The sequence below is a fragment of the Amblyomma americanum genome, chromosome 6, assembly GCF_052857255.1.
Source record: "Amblyomma americanum isolate KBUSLIRL-KWMA chromosome 6, ASM5285725v1, whole genome shotgun sequence".
Taxonomy (NCBI): Eukaryota; Metazoa; Arthropoda; class Arachnida; order Ixodida; family Ixodidae; genus Amblyomma; species Amblyomma americanum.
Genome location: NC_135502.1, coordinates 56295750 through 56317561, shown reverse-complemented (window position 1 = coordinate 56317561; position 21812 = coordinate 56295750). Strand labels below are relative to the sequence as shown.

At 45.7% G+C, this 21812-nt stretch overlaps 2 protein-coding genes across 2 annotated transcripts; both read right to left on the bottom strand.

The window, feature by feature from the left end:
* Window positions 1–1136: 1136 nt before the first annotated feature.
* On the bottom strand, window positions 1137–8912 carry LOC144094719 (cytochrome P450 3A19-like). Its single transcript, XM_077628633.1, has 6 exons — window positions 8666–8912; window positions 6994–7154; window positions 5441–5532; window positions 4268–4411; window positions 3129–3285; window positions 1137–1284 (listed from the first exon to the last, which is right to left on the bottom strand). The coding sequence occupies exons 1-6, from the start codon at window positions 8835–8837 to the stop codon at window positions 1204–1206; spliced, it is 807 nt and encodes a 268-aa protein (XP_077484759.1). The 5' UTR covers window positions 8838–8912; the 3' UTR covers window positions 1137–1203.
* Window positions 8913–11181: 2269 nt separating this feature from the next.
* LOC144095275 (cytochrome P450 3A8-like) lies at window positions 11182–19814 on the bottom strand. The gene is made up of 7 exons (XM_077629053.1): window positions 19693–19814; window positions 18414–18510; window positions 16576–16631; window positions 15672–15768; window positions 13695–13811; window positions 12605–12693; window positions 11182–11332 (listed from the first exon to the last, which is right to left on the bottom strand). The coding sequence occupies exons 1-7, from the start codon at window positions 19758–19760 to the stop codon at window positions 11182–11184; spliced, it is 675 nt and encodes a 224-aa protein (XP_077485179.1). The 5' UTR covers window positions 19761–19814.
* Window positions 19815–21812: the final 1998 nt, after the last annotated feature.

The window sequence follows — 21812 nt, the reverse complement described above, 5'->3', positions numbered from 1 at the left end:
AAAAAAAGCGACGTCAACATTGTGTATGACTCCTGCAAGCTGTAGCGGTGAGATGCAGATGCATAGAGTTGATCCAACTCTGAGAAGATGCACTGATACGCGTAATTACAACACGTGGGTAGCGGAGCATACGCTTTGTTCAGCGCGCCTACTGTTGCGCGTTCGAGTTTTGTGCGCCCGTTTCATGTTGCAAGTGCCGCTACGAGCGTCCTATTTCTCTCGCTCTGTTCTCTCACTGCTCATCATTTATTTCCTCTCTCTCTTTTTTTAAAAAGTAGGCAGGCGTTGTGCCTCATCTGACGCTAGTTGCCAGCATGCTCCTGTTAGACTTTTTTTTTTTTGTCTGCATTCATGTCATCAAACCGAATTGTAATATGTCATCCAGGGCACACTAGATCAGTCGTTATAAACTCCATCTTTACGGATACTCATATTACCACTACAGCTGCGGAGAGCCGAGGCGTGACGCGCGCTCGCAGACAAATTGGTCTCTGAGGAAACGTTTTTCAGCACGGTGCGTAATGTGGACGGAATATGACGACGTATGCTCCTTCCCACAGCGGCGTCTTGTCGCTACTAACTGGCGTGTAACGCTGCGTAAAGGTGACTAGCCGCCTATAAAAAGACTGCTGCGCACGTAGGTGTCACGTGAAGCGCGATATGTGTGATACAAGGGGTACGCGTCTATTGTACGCACGGCTGAAGTCGTTTGGAGTGACATGACAGAAAAAGTGTTTGTGTTTGTTTTATGTTATGTTTAGCTGTACTTCGTCGGATCAAGTGGTTACTATGAATTGGTGAAAAGGAGTAGCCGGAGCCGCTATGCAGCACCAATCTCTCCTTTACTGTTCATGTAAATAAATAACGTCGATCAACGATGTTTAGTGTTCGGTGTGTTAAAAGAGGAGTGTTATTTCTTCTTATTCATCCAGCTGCAGCCTCTCTTCCCCAGCGCACATGTCCTTAGCATTAATTCCTTAAACTGAATCTCTGCTATCTCAGGTTACCTTTTTATAGCCTTGAAACTGTAACCTGGAACCCACTTTGTATACCTTAACACTCCACCGCTCGTCCGTTTATCGCTGGAATTTTATTTCGTAAGCAACCAAAGTTATTGGAAAGGGGGGAAGGGGGCATGATGGCGAAAACCGATCGATAGCCCTCGGGTAGGTTTTCTTGCAGAAGGCGTCGATGGCTCAATCGTCAGGGCATCCGTCTCCTGACTTTGAAAGACAGCTCAGTGAGTTCGTCTTCTGAACTTTCGCTTCGGCATTTTGGCGAGAACTACAGTAAGAGAAGAAAAGCGTAATGAGTAAATCTGGTCGGTTTGTTACCAGTTGCGTCTGCATGTACCGCATGAAAGAAGAAAAGAAATTAGAAGCAACTATTTCCTTACCTGAGTACATCTGATCGAAAAGTTACACTTGTAAACGCTGAGGTGCTAAATTATGTTAGGATAATTGTCTCAAGTGGCAAGTTCTCGAACAAACTTTCACCTCAGACAGGGTCAACAAGATACAAAAATTGTTTTACGAACGTTGACCCAGATTCGACGAATTTGCTGGTTCTCAGTTATGTTTAACTATAGCGTTGTATTTACTATTTTTTCGTCAATTACTTTTTCCTAGTTTCGAACGTTTCACTATTCTACTTATCCACCTCATGCATCTCTCTCTCTAGCAGTCGCTTATGGGATTTTCCTTGAGATTCAAAACCAAGCCCTGGCCGATTCCTTCGCTTGGATATGCTATGTCTAGTGAGGTCAAAAACGACTAGAACGCCAAATAGGAGCACGGCAGACAGGGAAGAAACACGCAAGATACAAATGTCAGCGCACAAACACGCAAACGCCCTAACAATTGATAGTTTATTTAATAAACTGTCAATTGTTAGGGCGCTTGCGTGTTTCTCATGTCTGTGGCCTTCCTTTTTTGGCACATTTTCTCAAAAACATGGTGAACCTATACCTGCCCAACAATACATGCCTGTTAGAAAGAGAGCTCAGAGTCCCCTTACCACGGCGACGCCGCGACGTAGGAAGGCAACATCCGGCTGGTAGTCAGCAACGTATAATTAAATTAATGAGCACCTAGTTTCTTATCAGCAGGTCGGCCGATGTGTAACTAAAAAACAAGAAGTAAACGTGGCTTCCTTGTACAGCGTCTTTCAAAATATGGAAGGGCTCAGTTAGCCTGCGATTTAAAACGCTGGCAATACTGCAAAGCCTTACGCAGGTACTTGTGGCTGGGCGTGTTGGCGCATATTTATGAATGGCGTAGGAGTGCAGAAATACGAACACGGAAGTAGTGAGGGGACGGGACGAACGCTCTAGTGTTCCTCCCTATCTTTCACTACGTCAGTGTTTGTGTTTTTGAGCTCCTATGGCTTTCTATACTTATACAGGTGACCGAGCTCTGGTATCCTCTGTGACGATAAATCATTCAACACAGCAGCTTAATTAAGAGCTAAAAGAGAAAACAAAACGTGCACAAGCAGGTTGGAACGCTTTCATGCTATTTTATATTAGTTTGAATTTAACCTAATCTTCATGCATGTGCTGATTTTAAAGTGATCTTTAAAACAGGCAGAGAGAAATTATCTACGTATTAGCGAAACACACCACTGCCTGAATTTTTCTATTTCCTCGCCACAAAGTTTGATAATCATTGATTTTGTTCCCCTGCAGTTGTCCGTGTTGCGCGGTAACCCAAGTGCAAAAGCGGGGCCCTTTCTTGTACCATAACTTTATCTCTGAAATTTATCGTCAAGAAAAAGGTACATGCTTGTTGCTGCGTTTCACTAACAAGCCTTGCTCTTGCAGTTCGAAGCTTTGGCGCAGCTTCGTTTCAGAGTGCGTTTGAATGTTTATTAGAACAGCCAGCCACGTTGGGCCTGTCACCATGAGAGAAACAATTTTTTAGGCAACGCACACATGAAGAAATAGTTCTTCTTCATCACAGATACATGTCGTCGGCGACAGTTAAGATCTAGAAAGAGTACGGTGGTCTCGAACAAAGAGCTGCAAGTTAGGCCGCTCTCAGAGTAACTCCGGAGTGTCGCCTTCCCTACAGTAAGCTGCTGGAACCAGTTCTTCTCTGTCTATTTTGTCTCCTGAAGTAAAAAGATACCTTCTCAGGGTCCACGAATTCGACGTTTCGGACGGCCTGAAGCAGGCAGACCTTCATGGCGCACAGTGCAAAACGCATGGCTATGCAGGCCCGAGGACCGGCTCCGAATGGCAAGTACGAGTACCTCAAGATGGAGTCGTTGTCTTCTTTCAAGAACCTGGAAAAAGAAAAAGGCAGTTTTGTATTTGGTATGTATGATTGCTGCGAACTCCTCTTATAAAACGTATCACTCCGTATGCCTAAATAATCGTCACTTCAGTGGATGATATTACGCTCATATGACACATCATTGCACGTTTATGTATATATACATCACTGAACTTTGATATCGGAGCGAAGTGTTGTTTACGTCTGCAATCTTTACTTTTGCGCTTTGTTTATCGCCGGTATCTCATAGGCTTATCACTTTGTTTTCTAGGCAAGAAGGCACCAGAGAGCACTAGAAAAGTCATAATCGCCCTCTGCCGTTTCCACGTTGTTCCAAAGATGTTGCAGATGACTGTCGTTCTTCCATGGCTCTTACAGATACTGTTCGATGCTGTCTTTAAATTGAGCGTGACTGAAAACGGCAGAAATTCCGGCCATCGACGACTGCCAAGCGCACATCTTCACTTTCTTGCGGCCACAAAATCGGCCAACAGACAGCTTTCATTGGAAGCCTTTCTCTGCCTCCCGCCTGCCGGACTGCCGTCAGGACTATATGACAATATAATAAGGTTCCAATGGATGCCCATACGGGATACCGTACTCTGTCTGAATTGGTATGCAGGTAAGGCGATGTCTCGCAACTTCCTTGCGCTCTTGAATTGAGTATCTTTGCTACTTTAGTATTGATGAATCAGTCGGTCAAGCCATCAAGATTATCTACTGGAGTGATCCTGGCATGGTACCGATGAATCACACTCGGCCTGTAGCTGAAACTTTTGGCGTAATATTCCGTTCGGCAACCCAGTGCAGCTCTCCGAAACTGCGAAGGAGCAAGACGTCTAGGGAGTCTAGGGACCACACCGTCGCTCTCCAATCAGGAGTCAGGAGATGAGTACAAATCACCCCTTTGAAGCACGCTTTTCAGTTTGGTGGAGCAAGAAAAGTTGCTACGGATCGCCAATTGGGATACGCCGTTAGATTAGTTTGCTCACCTCTCTGGGTTGAAACATTCCGGTTCTGGGAAGAACTCCGGGTCATGGTGTAAGGCGTGGAGCGGGACGAACACCGGCATGCCCTTGCGCAGTTGGATGCCCTGTTCGACAAGGGTGATGTCCTCGACCACGCAGCGTTCCAGTCTGCAATCAAAGTAATCGTATCACGCGTAATCATCATGATCAGCCTGACTGCGCCCACTGCAGGGCGAATGCCTCTGCCTTATCTCTCTAACTAACCAGGTTCAGTGTCAGCTGCGGCCACCGCATCCCCGGAAACTTCATAACCCAATCTGTCCATATAACTTTTTGCCCCCCCCCCCCCCCCCCCCCTTCTACGCTTTCCTTTTATTAATCCACTCCGCTGCCCTTAACCACCATCGGTTATCTTGCGTTCAGATTACATGCCCTGCCCAAACCCCTTTCTTCCTTTTGATTTCGATTAGGATTTCATTAACCCGCGTTTATTCCCTGACCCACTCTGCCCCCTTCCTGTCTTCCACGCGTAATATAGCGTCATAAAAATTGATTCTGCAGCAGGCAATCACCCGCCGCGGTGGCTCAGTGGTTAGGGCGCTCGACTATTGATCCGGAGTTCCCGGGTTCGATCCCGACCGCGGCGGCTGCGTTTTTATGGAGGAAAAACGCTAAGGCGCCCGTGTGCTGTGCGATGTCAGTGCACGTTAAAGATCCCCAGGTGGTCGAAATTATTCCGGAGCCCTCCACTACGGCACCTACTTCTCTATTTCTTCTTTCACTCCCTCCTTTATCCCTTCCCTTAGGGCGCGGTTCAGGTGTCCAACGATATATGAGACAGATACTGTGCCATTTCCTTTCCACCGAAAACCAATTATTATTATTATTAGCAGGCAATAAGTGCGACAGCTCCGAGAACAAACATTCCTCGTCTGTCTCGAAGAAACGCAGAACAATACGCCATCAAGCTGCCGTTTCAAACGCCACCTGCTAGTGAATTCTGTAATTGGATGAAGCTAATTTATTTCAGTGGCAGTGCTGGTCGTTTTTTTTTTTCATTGCTTGGGAAATATTAGGAAACAAGCTTTATTGTTCCTGTTTGCAAGTAAATCACATGTATATTTTTTTGCCTAGTCGGGCTCTCACACTTTGTCTTTTCTTCTGCTGGTAATAAAGATAGCTGGTCGTTGAACTCACCTGGCAATTGGAGGGTGAATTCGCAATGCTTCAGATATGACAGCGTTCAGGTAAGTAAGCTTGTTAATTTCTTCAAAGCTTGGTTCAGTATCCTATAAATGCAGTAAGCCACGATGAAAATCAACAAGCGCACATTAAAAAAACTATACTAACTCACTTACTGTGTTCTAACACATCTGCATTCATTTTATCACGGCAGCGTTAAGAAAAGCCGGCGTCTTTGGCCATGACCAAAAAATCCAGGAAAAACCTCCATAGAAGCAACCTAGGTGGCAGGTGGGCCACCTAGGTCACGTGAAGTTGTGACGTCTACATAACCTGTCCACTGTGGCAGGTGGCATTTATATTAATGATTGGTCGCCGCTGCACCACTGCGCCAAGAGTTGTATGGGATTCCCAGGGATCTATGAGTGTAAAGTATGGAGAATGAGCAATTCCGCATATATTGGAATTAACACATTAACGCTTTCTCTTCAAACCTTTACGGCGGAGCTGAAGTGTTCCCTCTAGTTTGAATGAAATATTTATACAATCCCATGCCACCCTTCACATATCCCCCACTGCCATTTCGGAGGAGACTGAAGAGGCCGCCATTACCCTAGCCATCACGCGCACGGAGGCCCGGTATATAATATCATACTCTAAAACTGCCATACTAAATTTCGCCCGCGGGAGAGTTCACGTCCCTGCATTTCGCATACTGAACTCCCTCGCCGCACACCCGCCCCGCCACATGGAGCTCATATGGGTGCCTGCCCAGTCCTGGAATCCCGGAAACGAGGCCGCCAACGCTTTAGCCCGAGGTTCTCTCAACCGGGCACCGGTGGCCTCCGATCTAGGGATCTCACGGGAGCGCATGCATTCATTCAGTGAACTAACGCAGGCCTGCAAAGCAGAGGGTCGGTTCTACCCCCCCCCCCCCCCCTTCCACACACACACACACACACCATCCCTCCCTTGACAATTATCACCAGACACTTTGGAGGCGGCTCCAAACACGCACCTTACCCTCCCCTTATATACGCTCGCGCTTTCACCAAGTCCACACAAACCCCCTCCTTTACCCTCTGCCACCACCCAAAGCCACTCTCGATCATATCCTTTCCCTCTGCCCGGAGGATCCTCCCCCGCGGGGCCTAGAGCACCTTACCACTTGGGAGGCTTGGGAGACCCTACTGCACTCCGAGGGCCCGGCCAAGCAAGCCGTCGCCACAGGCAGGGCTGCCAGTGTCATGAGCCTCCGGGACATGAGCGTTTGAGTGCAGTGGGGTCGTGCGGGAGCCCAAGAAAGTTTTCACCACCACCCATGCAATGCATATATGGCCTAAAGTCATGTGCTGCAATCCGCCCCTTTGTGATGAATAAACTCTCGACGAATATACGTTACATGCTGAGACTCAATGGGGGACTTTTATCACTTAAAGGGATTTTTCTGGATATCGGACAATAAAATCTGCATTGTCGGAGACAGTATTCACTGCGCAACCCACTGACTTCGGCTTCTGCAATGCAAGCCCCGGCCCCAAATGAGCCATGAGCGACAAATTTCTTACCGTTTCTGTGAAGCAGCTGTCGATTTCGTCCTTCAGCCTGGCTTGAATTCCAGGATTCTTAGCCAGGTAGCTGGCCGCCACAGTCAAGGGTGTGACGGGCGTCTCAGTGCCCGCAATTAGGTACAGGGCGCACTGAGACATCATCTCCTCTGCAGTGACACCTGAAAGAGCACAAAGATCACAGCTGCACCGACCTTAGTCACAATTACAAAGCTCACCGACGAAGTGCTAAAGGACATTACATGCATTTTGTCCGCATTTTTTCTACTAAGAGCATTTTTCGATTTTCAAACGATAACAAGTCAAGAAAGGGCAGAAGTCGTTACAGTTCACAAAGGTAATTGCAGTCACGAACATTTGCATTGCGATTTTTACCTAGCACTAAGACAATGCAAGTTATTGCTACGAACCAAGCGAACGGTGACGACGCGGACGAGGTTGTGTGGTGTGTGCTTGGCGCGTACGCTTGCTGTCCGAATCCATCGCGGCAGCCTGCGCCTAGTATTCGTTGTGCGCCTTGTGTTGAGAGTTTCTACACGCTGCGACGGCCTTCTGCCTCGTAACATCTTTGTGGTGATGCGCAATACATTGCAATAGCTTTAAGTTTTTTCCCACATGTCAGTCATCAGCTATAGTATAGTCTGAGATAATCTGAAGCACATGCTTACTTATGGGAGACCGTTCTGAATGAGCGACCAGCTAACTTTCGCCTGTAGCTCTTAGGAGCTTATAATACTAACCATAGCTTTTTTTACCTATAGGGTCAGAAAGGTTGGGGGCCTATTCCTGAAACGTTTGTAAGACTGTTTTATGCGCAAAACTAATGAGTACCAACACCACGCATTCATACGAAGCAAGGAATTGCGTGCGAGGAAGGAAGAAAAACATTTATTTTAGCGCTCCAAATACGGAGCTGCATTGCTCCTATAGTGGACCCAACACATCACGGATATGTGTTGGGCGAGCAGGGGTTACCCTCCTAGTTAGTCTGTTCATGACGAAATTTTATCTGCTTATAACCGGTTTCTGCATTTGTACCATAACACGCTGAGGACATTAATTGTTTAAACAGCCCAGCCGCTCAGCTTTTATGAAACCATCCTTCGAATGGCCTCTAGTAAGATGGGGTGAGATTCTAGGTCAGAAGCGTGAATTGCTTGGCCAGTTGGTTCATAGCTTATACACAGACGGAACCAGCGGAAAGACTGCCGTTTTTTTTTTTATCGGCGCCTAGAATGTTAATTTGGTGCATCATTTTTTTAATTATTATTAATGACGACCACCCGTCCCTAAGAAGAATATTGTTCATTGGAGAACCGTACTGTGCCCACTTTTTCGCCGAATAAATTTTATAAAATGCATGAAGCATTCATTAAATTAAGCTAACGTGCCATCCGTCCGGGGAAACACAGAATCAAGTCGGGCGCCGTGTGCCGGTGTATCACCTCTCCACTGGTACCGTAGGCAGCCGCGTGGCGGCGACACCAAACGTGAAACTTCCAAATAGCGCAACCTAGTTCAAAAACTCGGATAATTTTCATGCTAACAGCCTAGTCGCATAAACTGTGGCTGCACCATCGATATAAACTGAAGCGGCCTGCCGCATTATACTCAGCAGATCAAATATTCCTTTACTGATCAGAGAAAGCGCGTAAGGACTACAAGAGAGTACCTCTTTTTAAATATTCCTCCCTTTGTTCCGAGGGGATGTCTTGGCAGCGTTTGTGACCGGCAGTGGCTGAATCATGCCCTTCGAGAACGACTGTGAGGGTTTCCAAAGCGACTTGTAGCAGATCCGTCCGTTCCTGCGAAGAGAACTCCTCTTTAAGAAAAAAAACGGTCATACAAAGTATAGCAGGGCCCTTGGCTGTAGAGAGATTAGGAGAATTCTTTTAAAGGCCGCAAATTCTCCGCGGTTGTAAGTTTATTACAGGTTGACTGGCGCGTCCCTTAGCAGGTACAGAATTACTAGGTCAGGAGAAATATTTTCGACTGGTTTCACGCATTTGAACGCATTTATTTTGAAAAGCTGTCCTAGACGAAAGGGGAACTTGTGAACACTGAAGCGCTTGCAGACGACGGACGAAGGGAGGACTAGACACACAGTCCTTCGTCCGTCGTCTGGCAGCGCTTCAGTGTTCACAATGTCAAACCAACTCGCCTAGCAGCACACCCTGCTCGCGAAAGGGGAGCGTTCACGTCTTGTGCTCAGAAAGCTGTTGAGGAAAGCCTCCGGAGCTTCGTGGAAACGAACGAAACGCAGTTAACTTTTGTTTGCTCTTCGAACCATAACCGTTCGAAAGTGAAGAAGTGAAAAAGGAAGGCCGCAGCTACGCACCACACAGGCCAAAGTCATAATATATTCACGAAGAATACTTTAAGCGATCTTTATGCCACCAATTCAAACATTTAGAGCGCTACAGTCGTAATTGAGATGTTCGGGCCCGTTCGCGCTGTCCAGTCAACAGTGATGTACAGGAAGACGGAGTTAAGCGACCAGCTAGCATTTTGATTCGCCGTTTCTGGTGGTTTGGTAATTTTGCTTCGTTGGATCACGCTTCCTACGGGAACTTGAAAAAATTCTATCAGGTAAAATGTGAAAGTGCATAATTTCATCCGGCTGTATGTACTGGCTTAATAAAAGCAGTTGACAAACTTTGCTTATTTTCCTAAAGCTAGTTGACTCGTTCTCTATTTGTAAACATAAGCAGCTTCTTAGGCTTAAAATTAGGCGATAATAAATATAGCAAGTTCTGCAGTATGAAATAAGCATATTTTAATTAACTTATGTTTAATTATTTAGACGTGTGCAGTGTAAAAGCATATTCACTTACATTACTACGAGGATTTCGGCGTTGGATCAGAGTTATCGCCTTGTGTTTGGCGAATTGGGCGTAACGAGGATTGACAGGTCCAACTTTTAAAATTTTCGAGATGGTTGGAGAAAGATCTGCGCAGAAAAGGGCATCAATTACTTCGTCGCGGCTTAAGCGCCTTTCTGACGAGAATTTCAAAAGGAAGTGGAAAACAAGGCCATATGGATTCCCACAGAAAAACAATGCCGCTTATTATACATAGCCACTAATCTTGGAGGTGAAGCGTAGCTTATTACATTGGTAGAATTTGATGGTACTATAATAGAGTTACACATATTTTATAAAGCTTTAGTTCTCGGCATTGGTTCTCGCTTTCTTATAGTAGCGTTTTTAATGTGACCGCGTTATGGGCCCCTTTCGCCAACGTCGCGGTGGTAAGTTGTCTATGCGAAGTCACCACCGCAGCGCCCCTAGCGGGGCGGAGCTCAACTAGCGCTTGCGTCTGAGTTCCACCGGAGGAGTGCGAGAAGGAGGCGCGGAGCGGAAAGCAAACCGGGGTGGTTCGTTGCATCACACCACTGACGTCGCGCGCCAGCTCTGCACATCGAGCCTCGCGCTGCGCTCAGTTGTGCTCGAGATTGCGTTTGCGATTGATGCTCCCGCTCCCCCGAATAGCGAAAACGTCGCAACAGTACGGTGTGCTCGGCGTGTCGAATTGAGAGGGCTAAGGCGGTCACGGCGTCGGGAACAGCAAGACGTCAGCACTCAGCGGTGCCAGCAGCCACGCATTGGTGCAGCAGTTCAAGCAGCTGAGTTGGAGGCAACGCGTTGAAAACGCGCAGCGAAGGCGACACTGTGCTGACGCAGGTTTTTCGCATCACATTTCCATGATCGGCCGTTTGTTCTTTCACTGCGTTTTTTTTTTTTTTGTTACAAGCGCCGTGATGCACGACCGAAGGCTGGGCCACGTGCAAGTGAATCGAGCGATTCAGCGGCGCGTCGCAGAGAATTGGAACCTCGTCGCTCCGGACGCTCGAGCCGCCGCGACGACTCAAAGCTGCTTTTGTGCCGCGGCCACGGGAATCGCTAGCGTTTTCGCTTGCATGCGAAGCAGTCTTGAGGTTATTTTCTAGAGTAGTGGTAGATGTTTCAGCGCCATACTTTCACCCAAAGTTTTTCTATAGCTCGTACACTGGTAATGTGACCACGAGGAATGGAGAGACGGGATCGATGTTTCTTGGACCCTTCTTAAATCCCTCTGAACTGCTTCGCATAAGTGATTTTTAGACTCAGTCGGATGCGCATTTTTCATGAGAAGAATCACCTCTGCACAACGTCCATAGCTCCCCATCTCATTTCGGTGAAGAAACAGTCACCAATTCTTACGTGTAATTGCTTTCCGCAGTGGTGCTGCTCTCTTCGTTGACAGTGTCCGCTTCACAAACTCGTCCATCTCAAAGTAGTCCACATCGACTCCGAACGCGCATCGCGCAATAATTTCCGCCGTGTAGTGGCCGAAAACACTGTGTGGAGAAAGAAAAGGCACTTCAAAAGCGGCGTAACGCTCTGCAAGGGGCAAGTGACTGACTAATCACTGATTAAGAGATTTTGAACCCTTAATAAGGCATTTCTTAGCAAAAGAAAACATTTGACAGAAGTCTGTCTGGTTGGGAAAATTAATTTAGTAGAAAAATGACTGACGCCAACCAGGTTAATTTTTGAAAAGCACGACGTTCCGGGACCGGCTCGATTCCTTCTTCACGGTGTGACTACGGGCGAGGCGCAGCTTGGCTTTTTAAGCCCTCGTGTTGAATACCTCCGGGTCAATGGCCGCAAACCATGGTACCTGTCGATTGAGGCGAAGACTCACGGGTATCACGTCCTTTTCCGTGCAGGTCTTGTTGAAATCGAGGTGAGTCCGGAAGACTGCAACACCCTTGGTCACGTTGATATATCGCTTTACAAGCTGCATGGTCTCGATGCTGAAGTCTTGGCGTATAAACTCAAAAGAAAGCATTTGACAGAAGTCTGTCTGGTTGGGAAAATTAATTTAGTAGAAAGATGACTGACGCCAACCAGCCTCGCCCATAGTCACACCGTGAAGAAGGGACCGAGCCGGTCCCGAAATGTCGTGTTTTTCAAAAATTAACCTGGTCGGCGTCAGTCATCTTTCTACTAAATTTCTTAGCAATCTCTAACATTCGGAGCACTTAAATGTGCGTCGACTAAACACTTCACTTCGCTGCATTGAACTTTGATCACCGCGGCAGGAGAAAACAACCCACGGCGTGGTTTTAAGAAAGCCCAATGTCGCATGCAATGAGCCATCGTGACCGGTCGGCTAAAAACTAAACATAGTAAACAAAGTAAAGGTCTCTTACAGTAGCCCTGCACTTAGAGCGCGAGCTAACTAAACAAAAGCCGATCCTTCATTGGCATTTCTGGCCACTCCAGATGGTTTTCTCTACAATAGAGACGCTTTGATAACTTCTACGGAGAACAAGATAGTGAGAAACCATGCATTCTCAGCGCCTGGTGGACTTGTGTAGTTGAGTCATCATCATCGTCATCATCATCATCATCATCATCATAATCACCATCATCACCACCACCACCAGCCTGACTACACCCACTGCAGGGCAAAGGCCTCTCCCATGTCTCTCCAATTAACCCTATCCTTTGCCATTGTAGTTGAGTCGTGAGCGAGTAAAAGCAGCCCACTAGTGGAATCCTCAGCATCGCGCTCTTAGCATGCACTCCGCTGCGAGCAAGAACCACGTCGCCGGCTCACTTACTTGTCAGCATCAACGCATTCATCCGTGTCTGCGAAGTTTATCAAACGCTGAGCTGTTTTCCGCGCACATTCTTGCAGAATGCCGTTCATCTGAAAAAAAAGTATTGAAAGAAATACTGGAATTCTTTGAACTGAGAGGATGAATTTCTCAAATTATTTGCTTTTGAGTTTTCAACTAAAATTGTTTTGATCCAACAGAAGAAGCATCATTAACATTCACTTGAGCTTAGTAATATGGTTGCAGTGTTAGCAGCTATAGATTACAGCCACACGGCCATGAAGTTGATGTTAATTAACCTGTTGCTTAAAACTTGCTCAACCTATGGACGCTTGTCTAAAACCGTTGGACTGAACCTTTCTTCGCTTGGTGTGGCAACCAGCCAAACAGTGGTTATCAAACCTAACGGGATTTTATTTTTATTTTAGTAAATACTGCAGACCATGGTTAGGTCCAGGCAGGAAGGGCACATAAATACAATGTAATATCATAGCAACAAAAAAATACACAGTTCGTGAGAAATAACATAGAAGGAAAAAACATCAATTGAGTAATACATCAAGAACATTGTAAACTATCATGGAACAACGTTAACGTACAGAGGTTAGTTTTCTGGGTGTTGATGAGGTTCGATTAATGAGTTCCAGTCGTTTATGGTGCGCGGAAAGAAGGAAAACTCAAACAAATTGGTCTGTGCAAAATACGGAGATAGTTAATCTTCGTGGTAGTGTCGTGTACTACTTAATGACATTGGGGAAAGATAGGGTGAAAAGTCAAGTTTGAGTGCATTGTTACGCACTAAAGAAAGAAAATCTAATAGAAAATTTTGCTTTCGCAACTGCAGTTCTTCAATACCGTGGGTGGGCATGAATTGTGACGGGGAGTCAGTGGATAAAATTTTTAATATATAAACCTAACCGCTTTCTGCACCAAAGTGCTCTTTCTTTTTTATTTCCCATATTCGGATATGATTCGCATTCCGTTGGACGAGTCAGCACGCCTGCCTTCTTCCTGCACCAACACTTCCCCTCCCCCTCCTTCAATCCGCGCTAAGACCGTGACAGAAAATTGCACTTCTCAGTTGATTACGTACCTTTCGCAAGTTTCTGGTCGCGAAAGCTGGGAGCAGCAGTGGACGAATTCTACGCCAGACTTCGAACGGGCACAGGCTGAGCATATTGTCCAACACAGGATCAAAGAATTCACCAGCCTAATAGAGAAACAAAGACTCTGGCTCCGCACGAAAACGAAAATATAGTCGCGTCCAGAATAACACGGAGCAGGCTACACTGTTCGAATTCTTCTCACGCTTTACGGGGGGGGCGAGGGAAGATGTATAAAAATTTCTTCTGTTTGCGTGCGAGCGTATACTAGCACAATTTCCTGGTATGTGTATTAAGTGCCACGTAATGTTCAATAGGTAAGGTGTAAGAAGGATTTTATCTCAGAGGTGTGCTTGGTATTATTACGACCGCGAATGTACGTACATGCATCTGCAGTCGAAATTTTCTGGAATTCAGTATCAGCGAAAAAGACTTGATTTCACAGACCCTTGGGATGCAGCTTTGTATAGATACAGGCAGCCCAAGTCAGAACATGCGAGTTACACAGTGCGCCAATTAATATCAAGCAGTACATGCAGAGGAAATAAATTTCTAAGCTAAAGTCGCTTTCAACAAAACTTTTTTGGATTTACATCTGCATGAGCCGTGCAGTATAAGCGCTCATTTTTCTCGTTTCTTCTTTTTTTCGTAGTCTACCTATAAACGCTTAATCTTCGAGGTGTAAAGCGCTCATATGCCCCGCCCTTTTTCTATAAAGCAAGTCCAGAATGTTGGCTTGCACGGTTTACAGAACATCCGCTATAATAATAAGGCAGCAATTACTTATTGCCTCCGCCTAAGCGTAACCATGCGGCTGCAATGGAAAGTTATACAGATTTCTACGAAATCTTGGGGGATTCCTTTAAACATTTGACCAACATCCGTTATTCAGACACCTTATGTGCCTGGAGGATAACCCAGAAAAGTGCGGTAGGGTGCTAGCTGGTGCGAATTTCTTCCAGCATTAAAGCTGCGCGAAAGACGGGCACACAAAAGAAACTGTCCCGTATGTTTCTTTTCTGTGAGCCTTCTTTTGCGCAGTTTTTATGTATATAGGGTGGGAGACAACGCTTCATGACATTACATACGCGTATTGTGGCACATAAGAGGGTTAACAACTTGCATCACAGATGCCTTGCAGAGCAGAGCCTCCGGTGAGTTCCCCTGGCTAGGAAAGGCAGCTTCTGCCGACGCATATCTATGCATGCGAACTCAAGGCGAGATTCCGTTGAAACCATAGGCCATGCTGTAAAATGGCGACTGCATTGAGGATACGTGAGCAGAAGCACTATGGTCTCTTGGAAGTTCTACTGTACGTTTGTAGAACAATAACAGCACTTCAGACAGTGGGAGTAAAATAACGCGTAATAAATGAGCGATGACACTAGCCAAGGGTTGCTTAATAGGAGTGGGCGCGTACTTCCTAAATTTTACGTCAAAAGAAAAAAAAGCATGAATTTGACACTGAATGTTAAGATTAGTTTCGCGATGAAAATGCCACGTTTCGTAAATGGCGAAGACCGCCTTGAGACTAAGACAAATAAAACACAAGCTGGTTAACCAACCCGCGGTTTTTATTTTTTATTTTTTTTTTAAATTTTTATAATGCATAATTTGCATTTATAATGATGAACTGATTCACGTTCCTTTTCATTTACCGATTGCAGGTTACATTTGCAGTTTATTCAGCATGGTGTCGAAAGTAACCGGGCTTCCCTCTGTCTGGCCTTGGCGTTTTCCCTAGCTGCATTTTTTATTATTTAAGCCGCACTTTTATATCGTAATGTTATAAAGAAAAAGCAGGGTTGGCACACACAACTAAAGTTTACTTCTCAATAATCCTTCATAAAATATTGTTTTTTGTTCAGTAGATCTCCTTATTCTCTTGTCCCAGAAGGCCGCTTCTTTATTTTTCTTCCATACCCATTGCCCAAAACAAATTCAGCGTAGGAGGTACTAATACGCACTGACGTTGACGAGATGGAGGCGAAATTCTTGATGAATATGTCCTTGATAAGTGCTGGGTCGCTAACGCAAAGAGCCGGCATGCTGCCTTCAAACGTACTGAAGGAAGAAAGAAATCCGTAAATATTGTCATGGAATATTCTCGTAATATATTCTCAGTTTTCCACCTCAACTCATTGAAGGGTACACTGAGCACAACTTTATCTGGCTTTTGTTCACGATAAGTCCACTATTTAGTCGTTGCGTGGTTTTGCCTTTTTTTGCAGTAGAGGACAATATTATTGCGTAAAAATTTCCAAGTTCGACGACTTGTTTCGCCATTCAGATTCTTAGTTAACGATAGTATAGAATGTCACTCGCGGCGCATTGCGGGATGAGAAGAGGCGAGCGGTGTAATGTAGCCGCCACCAAAATGCAGGCTACCGCCAACCGAACGTTGCAGATGTGCTTAATTATAATTTGCATCCCTAACAATGCATTAGAGTTACTATAGACAACGTTCGTGGTCCTAACAGCAAAGTCCCTGCTAATAAATGCGCACAAGAATGGGGGAATCTCAAACAGTGTGTTGGATGCTTATAGGGTCCACTTTGGTGGAATTGGCTCTATTTCCTTTTCTGCGCTTAGTCTTTCTTCATTGCGTCTTTGTTCTGGGCTTCAAGAAAACTAGCAGTTGCAAAACAAAACCCACTTTTCTATTCCGAAGTTCATTAGTTGAAATTGCCTGTGTTGGTGGCACATGCCTTTCATTTTTAAGTCTTTTCTAAGAACTCAGTTTTCAGTAAAAAAAAAAAAAACAGCCTCATCGCCGGAGCCAGTAATTTATCGATCTAAGTCGACTGCAGTCTGTGTTCAGTGTCCCTTTAACACCGTTCAATGTTGTTCATAAAAGTGTGCACCGCTCACCCATACACTCTTCCGCGCCTCTTTAAGAGTTGTAAGTCTCTTTCCCCAGGAAATGACTGCAAGAAAACGGATGAAAGAAGCTCGTTTATAGCGCATGCGTGAGAGCATAGTCGAAGTGGTTTGATGCAGGCGTGTCGCAGGCGCGGGTATTTCTAATACTGTTCAAACAAAGTGTGAGTATTAATAATGTTCGGAAGAAGGAAGTTTTCTAAACTGTGTTGCTTGTACATTTATGGCCAGAGCACGTGCGCCCTTCTTTCATTTTGTCATTGTTGTGCCAAAACTTTTACAGCAAAAGTTCGTTCCGCTGGCACTCTGCTGAAGCTAGACGCCGTGGATCAAAGCAGAGCATGCTCACATCGCTGCCTTACGCGAGGCGGCAACGCGCCTGGAACGTGCCCGGGGCCGGCGTGAACCGCAGGTGACCGTTGTATTAGAGTATATACCGGCCGAAGCTGGACATTCTCGGTTACCAGCGCAGGTACAGCCTAAAGCTAGCCCGGCCATCGGAGAAGAGGAGAGAGACGCAGCGACTGGGTCATCTTGCTCGGTGACGAACGCTGATGACCTGGTCTTAATTATTATATTATTAAGACCGGGTCATCAGCGTTCGTCACCGAGCGAGCCCCCTCCAGAGAAGCCGTTATGCTGTCGGCTCCTGTGCCGAGCCTTTACACTGTTACGCTGTAAATAGTGTATATCAGGACCTTTCGACTAGTATTTTCGAAAACGGAAACACCAGCGTGTGTGTATGAGTAGCGTACTGCTTAATACTTTGTCATCCGAACGGTTACCTCTGCAGGAAACCAAAAACGAGGCTTTCAAACTTTTTCCCACTTAGCCGATATAGTGTAAGCCTTGTAGGATCACATCATACTCGTTGTAGTGATACCCGCACGCAAGTCATATCAAAACCAACAACAGATCAGGGTGATTGCTTGATCTCAATGTAAAAGCACTGCTCTTTGCCTGGCTTTAGGCTTGTTGATTTTTTGGTGGTAGGTTTCATACGTCGCTGATAAAGGCACAATGTGCCCGGGAATAAAGGCGTACCACGCAAAAGCTCACGTGCTTCCACACCTAAAGCTGAACTAAAGTTAATTTCACCCATCTCTGTGTGTTGTCGAGTACGTTTCACAGGTCGCTGCTCTACAGTTCTTCCTAGATGCAGAAACTTTATTTATGAAGCACCTAACTAGAGATAGCTTGTTGTGCTGTCAAAGAAAGCAGGGCATCACCTGCACAAATAATACTGCAGCATTTTTCTCGTTTTACTTTCTTTAAAGAGCGCCATCTCTTACTCATTACGTTTCGACATTTCGTGCGGTCTCCTACCAACCTGAAATCAAAGCGCCATCTGTGGCTTCAACTAGAAAACAGTGCATCTGGCATTGAGGCTTGTAGCGCCATCTACTATAACATTGTAGAAGCACCAAACTACCGCGTGCTAATGATGACGTCACGTCCAATATGGTGGATACAGGTGGAACTATGTGAGTATGACGTCGAAGGAAGAAATGGCGGCATAGTTTCGGTTTCTCAAATTCAAGATGGCGGCCATTAATATTGGTCCTTAGTAATAGCCATATCATGTTTTAAAATTTCGAAAACACTGTTACCCTCGGCGTCGTGGCCCAACAAATTCTGGCTATTTCGACGAGTTACGTCCACTGGAGATGTTGCTTTGCCTGCAAGCTTCTCAAAGCGCATGTATTTTGGCGCGATGTAGCCAAAATTTGTTGGGCCCCAGCGGCATGGGTAACTGCTGACGGATGGTCTCAGAGGAACAATTTTATGCAGTTTCATCACCTGTACACAATGCCTTCTATTTAACTCACCTCTTTGTGATAGGGGCTTGTGGCCATAGATAAAATAGAAAATTCTTCATAAGGAATACCCTGATTTCTCCAGTAATGTCTGTGTCGCGAAGAATACCTAAAAAGAAGGAGCAAAACCATGCAGAGAATTTAAGCAGCGTCTATGTTCTCACGACCCGTGACTAAGGTGTGGGCCACGGTCGCTCTTATTTCCGAAACTGAGGGAAGACAATGCTTCGCCTTCCTTCTTCCACGGAGGTATATTGAGATAGTGACCTGGTCGCATAACTTCATCGTCAGCTGGCGGGGATCATGTCTAAACGTGTCGGCGTTATGGGAAAGACGAAGACATTCATTTCCATCTGTTAATAATGAAAAGGTAAATGGCGACAGAGAACGCCTATTGACCTTAGATAGCTTTGAATGCGTTCGTCGCATAAGTGGGGATTTCTCGGGACGTGCGTGACGACGCTGGCAGATTACAGTTCCCTTAAAAGTGGTACAAAGTAGGAGCGAAATGCACGACTCCTATTCATGCAAGCCGAAAACCGTGTCATCATCTCTGCGTGGTCGACAGGGCCCAATCCTGACACTTCCAAGTCCTTAAACTGCTTTTCTGAATCTCGTCCCATATTTCAGAGTCAAAAGTTGTATACGTCAAGCATCTACGAAGTCTATTGTAATTCTGGCTGGTGATTTGTGTGTAACATGCATGCTCTGGAGAAATATGCGAGAGGAGTTTAGTTGTGATGGCAAGTTTAAATACACGAATGCACTTTTAAGTGCTAATGAAAAACAAAACAATCAGGCAAAACGTAAAGGAGCAAATCAGTTGAACATTTCGTATTCTCAGCGCTTGCTTCGATACACGCACAATACCCATCAAGGTGATGCAAGAAGAGAAAAATCGGGGGTCAGTTTATCAAAGCATTACGCTGCCATATTGATTAGACTGGAAATTAAAAGAAAACTTCCAGTTTGATTATGGTTAATGATCATCCCATGAGTCGATCAAAAGGAGTACATAATCGCGTTGAACTATAGCAGCTTGGTCCATAAACGTCGTGACGGTGGGACCCTGTTACTTGTCTTGTAATCAGAATTCTCCTACTGCACTTGCAACTCAATAGGTACAGTGTGAAAAAGAAGAGGACCCTTCATATCGCCTGCCAACGACGGAAAAGCTATAAGAAAAATAGGCCGCAGTCACGCACTTCCGTTGCTACGTCGCTTGTTGTCTGGCTCGTGAAGCGAGAGGGATGCGGACACTAGCGATCGGCGGTGTACGCAAATAACTTACATGTAGAATGCCACCCACAGCAGAATGGGAAGCGACATCCACGCCAAGACGGGCCACGCGAAAATCATCTTAAAGTCTATATGCCTATAACGCCCGGCGTTGCACGATCATGTTCAGCTTCTCTATAGGCGGCCTGTAAGGATACAGTGCTGCGAAAAAAAAACAAGCTTTCCACTGCGTGGCACTATGCACGTGTGTTTTGTCGCAGCTGTTCGCGCCGCGCGTATAGGAGCTAGCAAAAAAAAAAGAATAATAAAACAGGGCAGTTTGCTTTTACTTTCCACGGGAAGTGGGTGATAGGCTAAGGCAATTGGTGCCGTGCACAGCCGCACATGTCGGTGGGCTAGGCGTCAGTGCTGCCGCAAACACTGCTTGCAACGTGGTTCGACGGATATATGTATATCCAACCAGACTAGCGTGTCAACGTCCTCTGGAAACTTTAGCAAACGTTGTCGGGATAGTTGGATATCGTCTTGTAAAGACTTAAGGAATTGCACTAAAAACACCACACAAAGAAAGACAGACAGGGAGGGCAAGCACAAATGGACAACTGATTTATTTGGGCGCTGTTGCTACTAAATACAGAAAAGTCGGCGTATGCGTGTAAGATGTCTTCACGTCACCCCTGAAAAAAAAACGTGTAGTCATCAACACACTCTACAAGACAGAGTTAAAAAATATTAGTTCACTTCTGTACGACTAGGTCACCGCAGCCGTTTGAGCATCCGCCTCATATGCGGAAGGTGCGGGGTTCGATCCCCAGTGCCGCCGGGTACCCATCGGTGATACAACGGATACAAGCTTTCCTCTGGCCTGGTGCTCGGCTTCTTTAGGGTGAAATGCATTGTAAATGGGTTTTAAACCCCACCTCAAGTAAGAAGAAAAAGCTTTGTGCCATTGCGCTCTTTGGCCACTGATGCCCTTGCGCCATAAAAATTCATCAGCATCAACATCTTCTGTACAACGTTACTGAAGTGTCACCAAAGCAGATGCACGTATTATTTATAAGAAAAGCTTCCATAATTTCGCTTGCTACGGCGCGCTCCTGCGTCTGCCAAGAATCTTTATCTATTGATGTCGTGGTCGACATTGCAAGTTTTGCATTTCTGCGCTCATGAAGTCGTGCCAGCACAAAATCAACGAGAGCTTTAAATACCAAGTGTCCGGATAGGACAAGGCAGGCTAACTTTGTGCGATCCGGACGGCGGTAAGTGAACAGGTCTTAATCAGCGCTGAAGGCCAATGGACTGCTGGACTAGGAGGTCCACCTATCCTGGATCGATAATAGTCTATTGGAGACTAATAAGGAGTTTTATTCATCCATAGAAACCCTGCTCCAAAAGATAAAAAAAGCGCGCAGAAGGACATAAAACAATGGCATGAAGCCTGTGGTGGTATCATACATGCTTAAGATGGCACACAGCCCAAAGAAGGGGACCAACTGGTACGCAGTCTCTACACTGTTTTCGGTACCTAAGACAAGGTAAATTTACATAGGTCGCGAAGACGGAGCTCGAATAATGTTCGGAACCAAGCGCCAGCGACATCAATTAAGCTTGCAGAAGAACTGAAACGCCAAAATGAAGTGTGTGGGCAAGCACAAATAAGAGAAAAATAATTGGTTGCATATTTGTCGTTTATAAGCACTTAAAACGCTGGGTTAGTTCGTGATTTTAAAAATATTTTAGTTGTGTAGTTTGGTTGGAAAGCGCAACTTTTTATTTTTGCGAAAAAAAGAATTGCGCTCGCTTTCGCTCAAAGCAGCAGACAGCGGCTCTTACGCCATCCGCTTTGCCTTTTCTGCTGCTTGCTCGTAGCTAGCTGACGACCTAGACCGCCGTAGTCCCGCCATCTCGTGACTTTGTCGTGTGCGACTGCTCGCCTTTTATAAGTGTTAATTTCAAGTGTTTGCTTACTTTTTGTCCTCGTGCTACGTTCTCATCAGCTAAGTGTGGGCCCTTTTTTTTGTTTTCCACACCAGCCAAATTTGGAGTCGTACGGTTTTGAATCTGCTGGTTAACTAATTCAGATGCCAGGCTTTTCACCAAGGCGCCATTTAATCTTAAAACGGTGGCGAGGTGTGGCGGTAAGGTGGAGAACTTCTTGAGCTTATAAGCTCT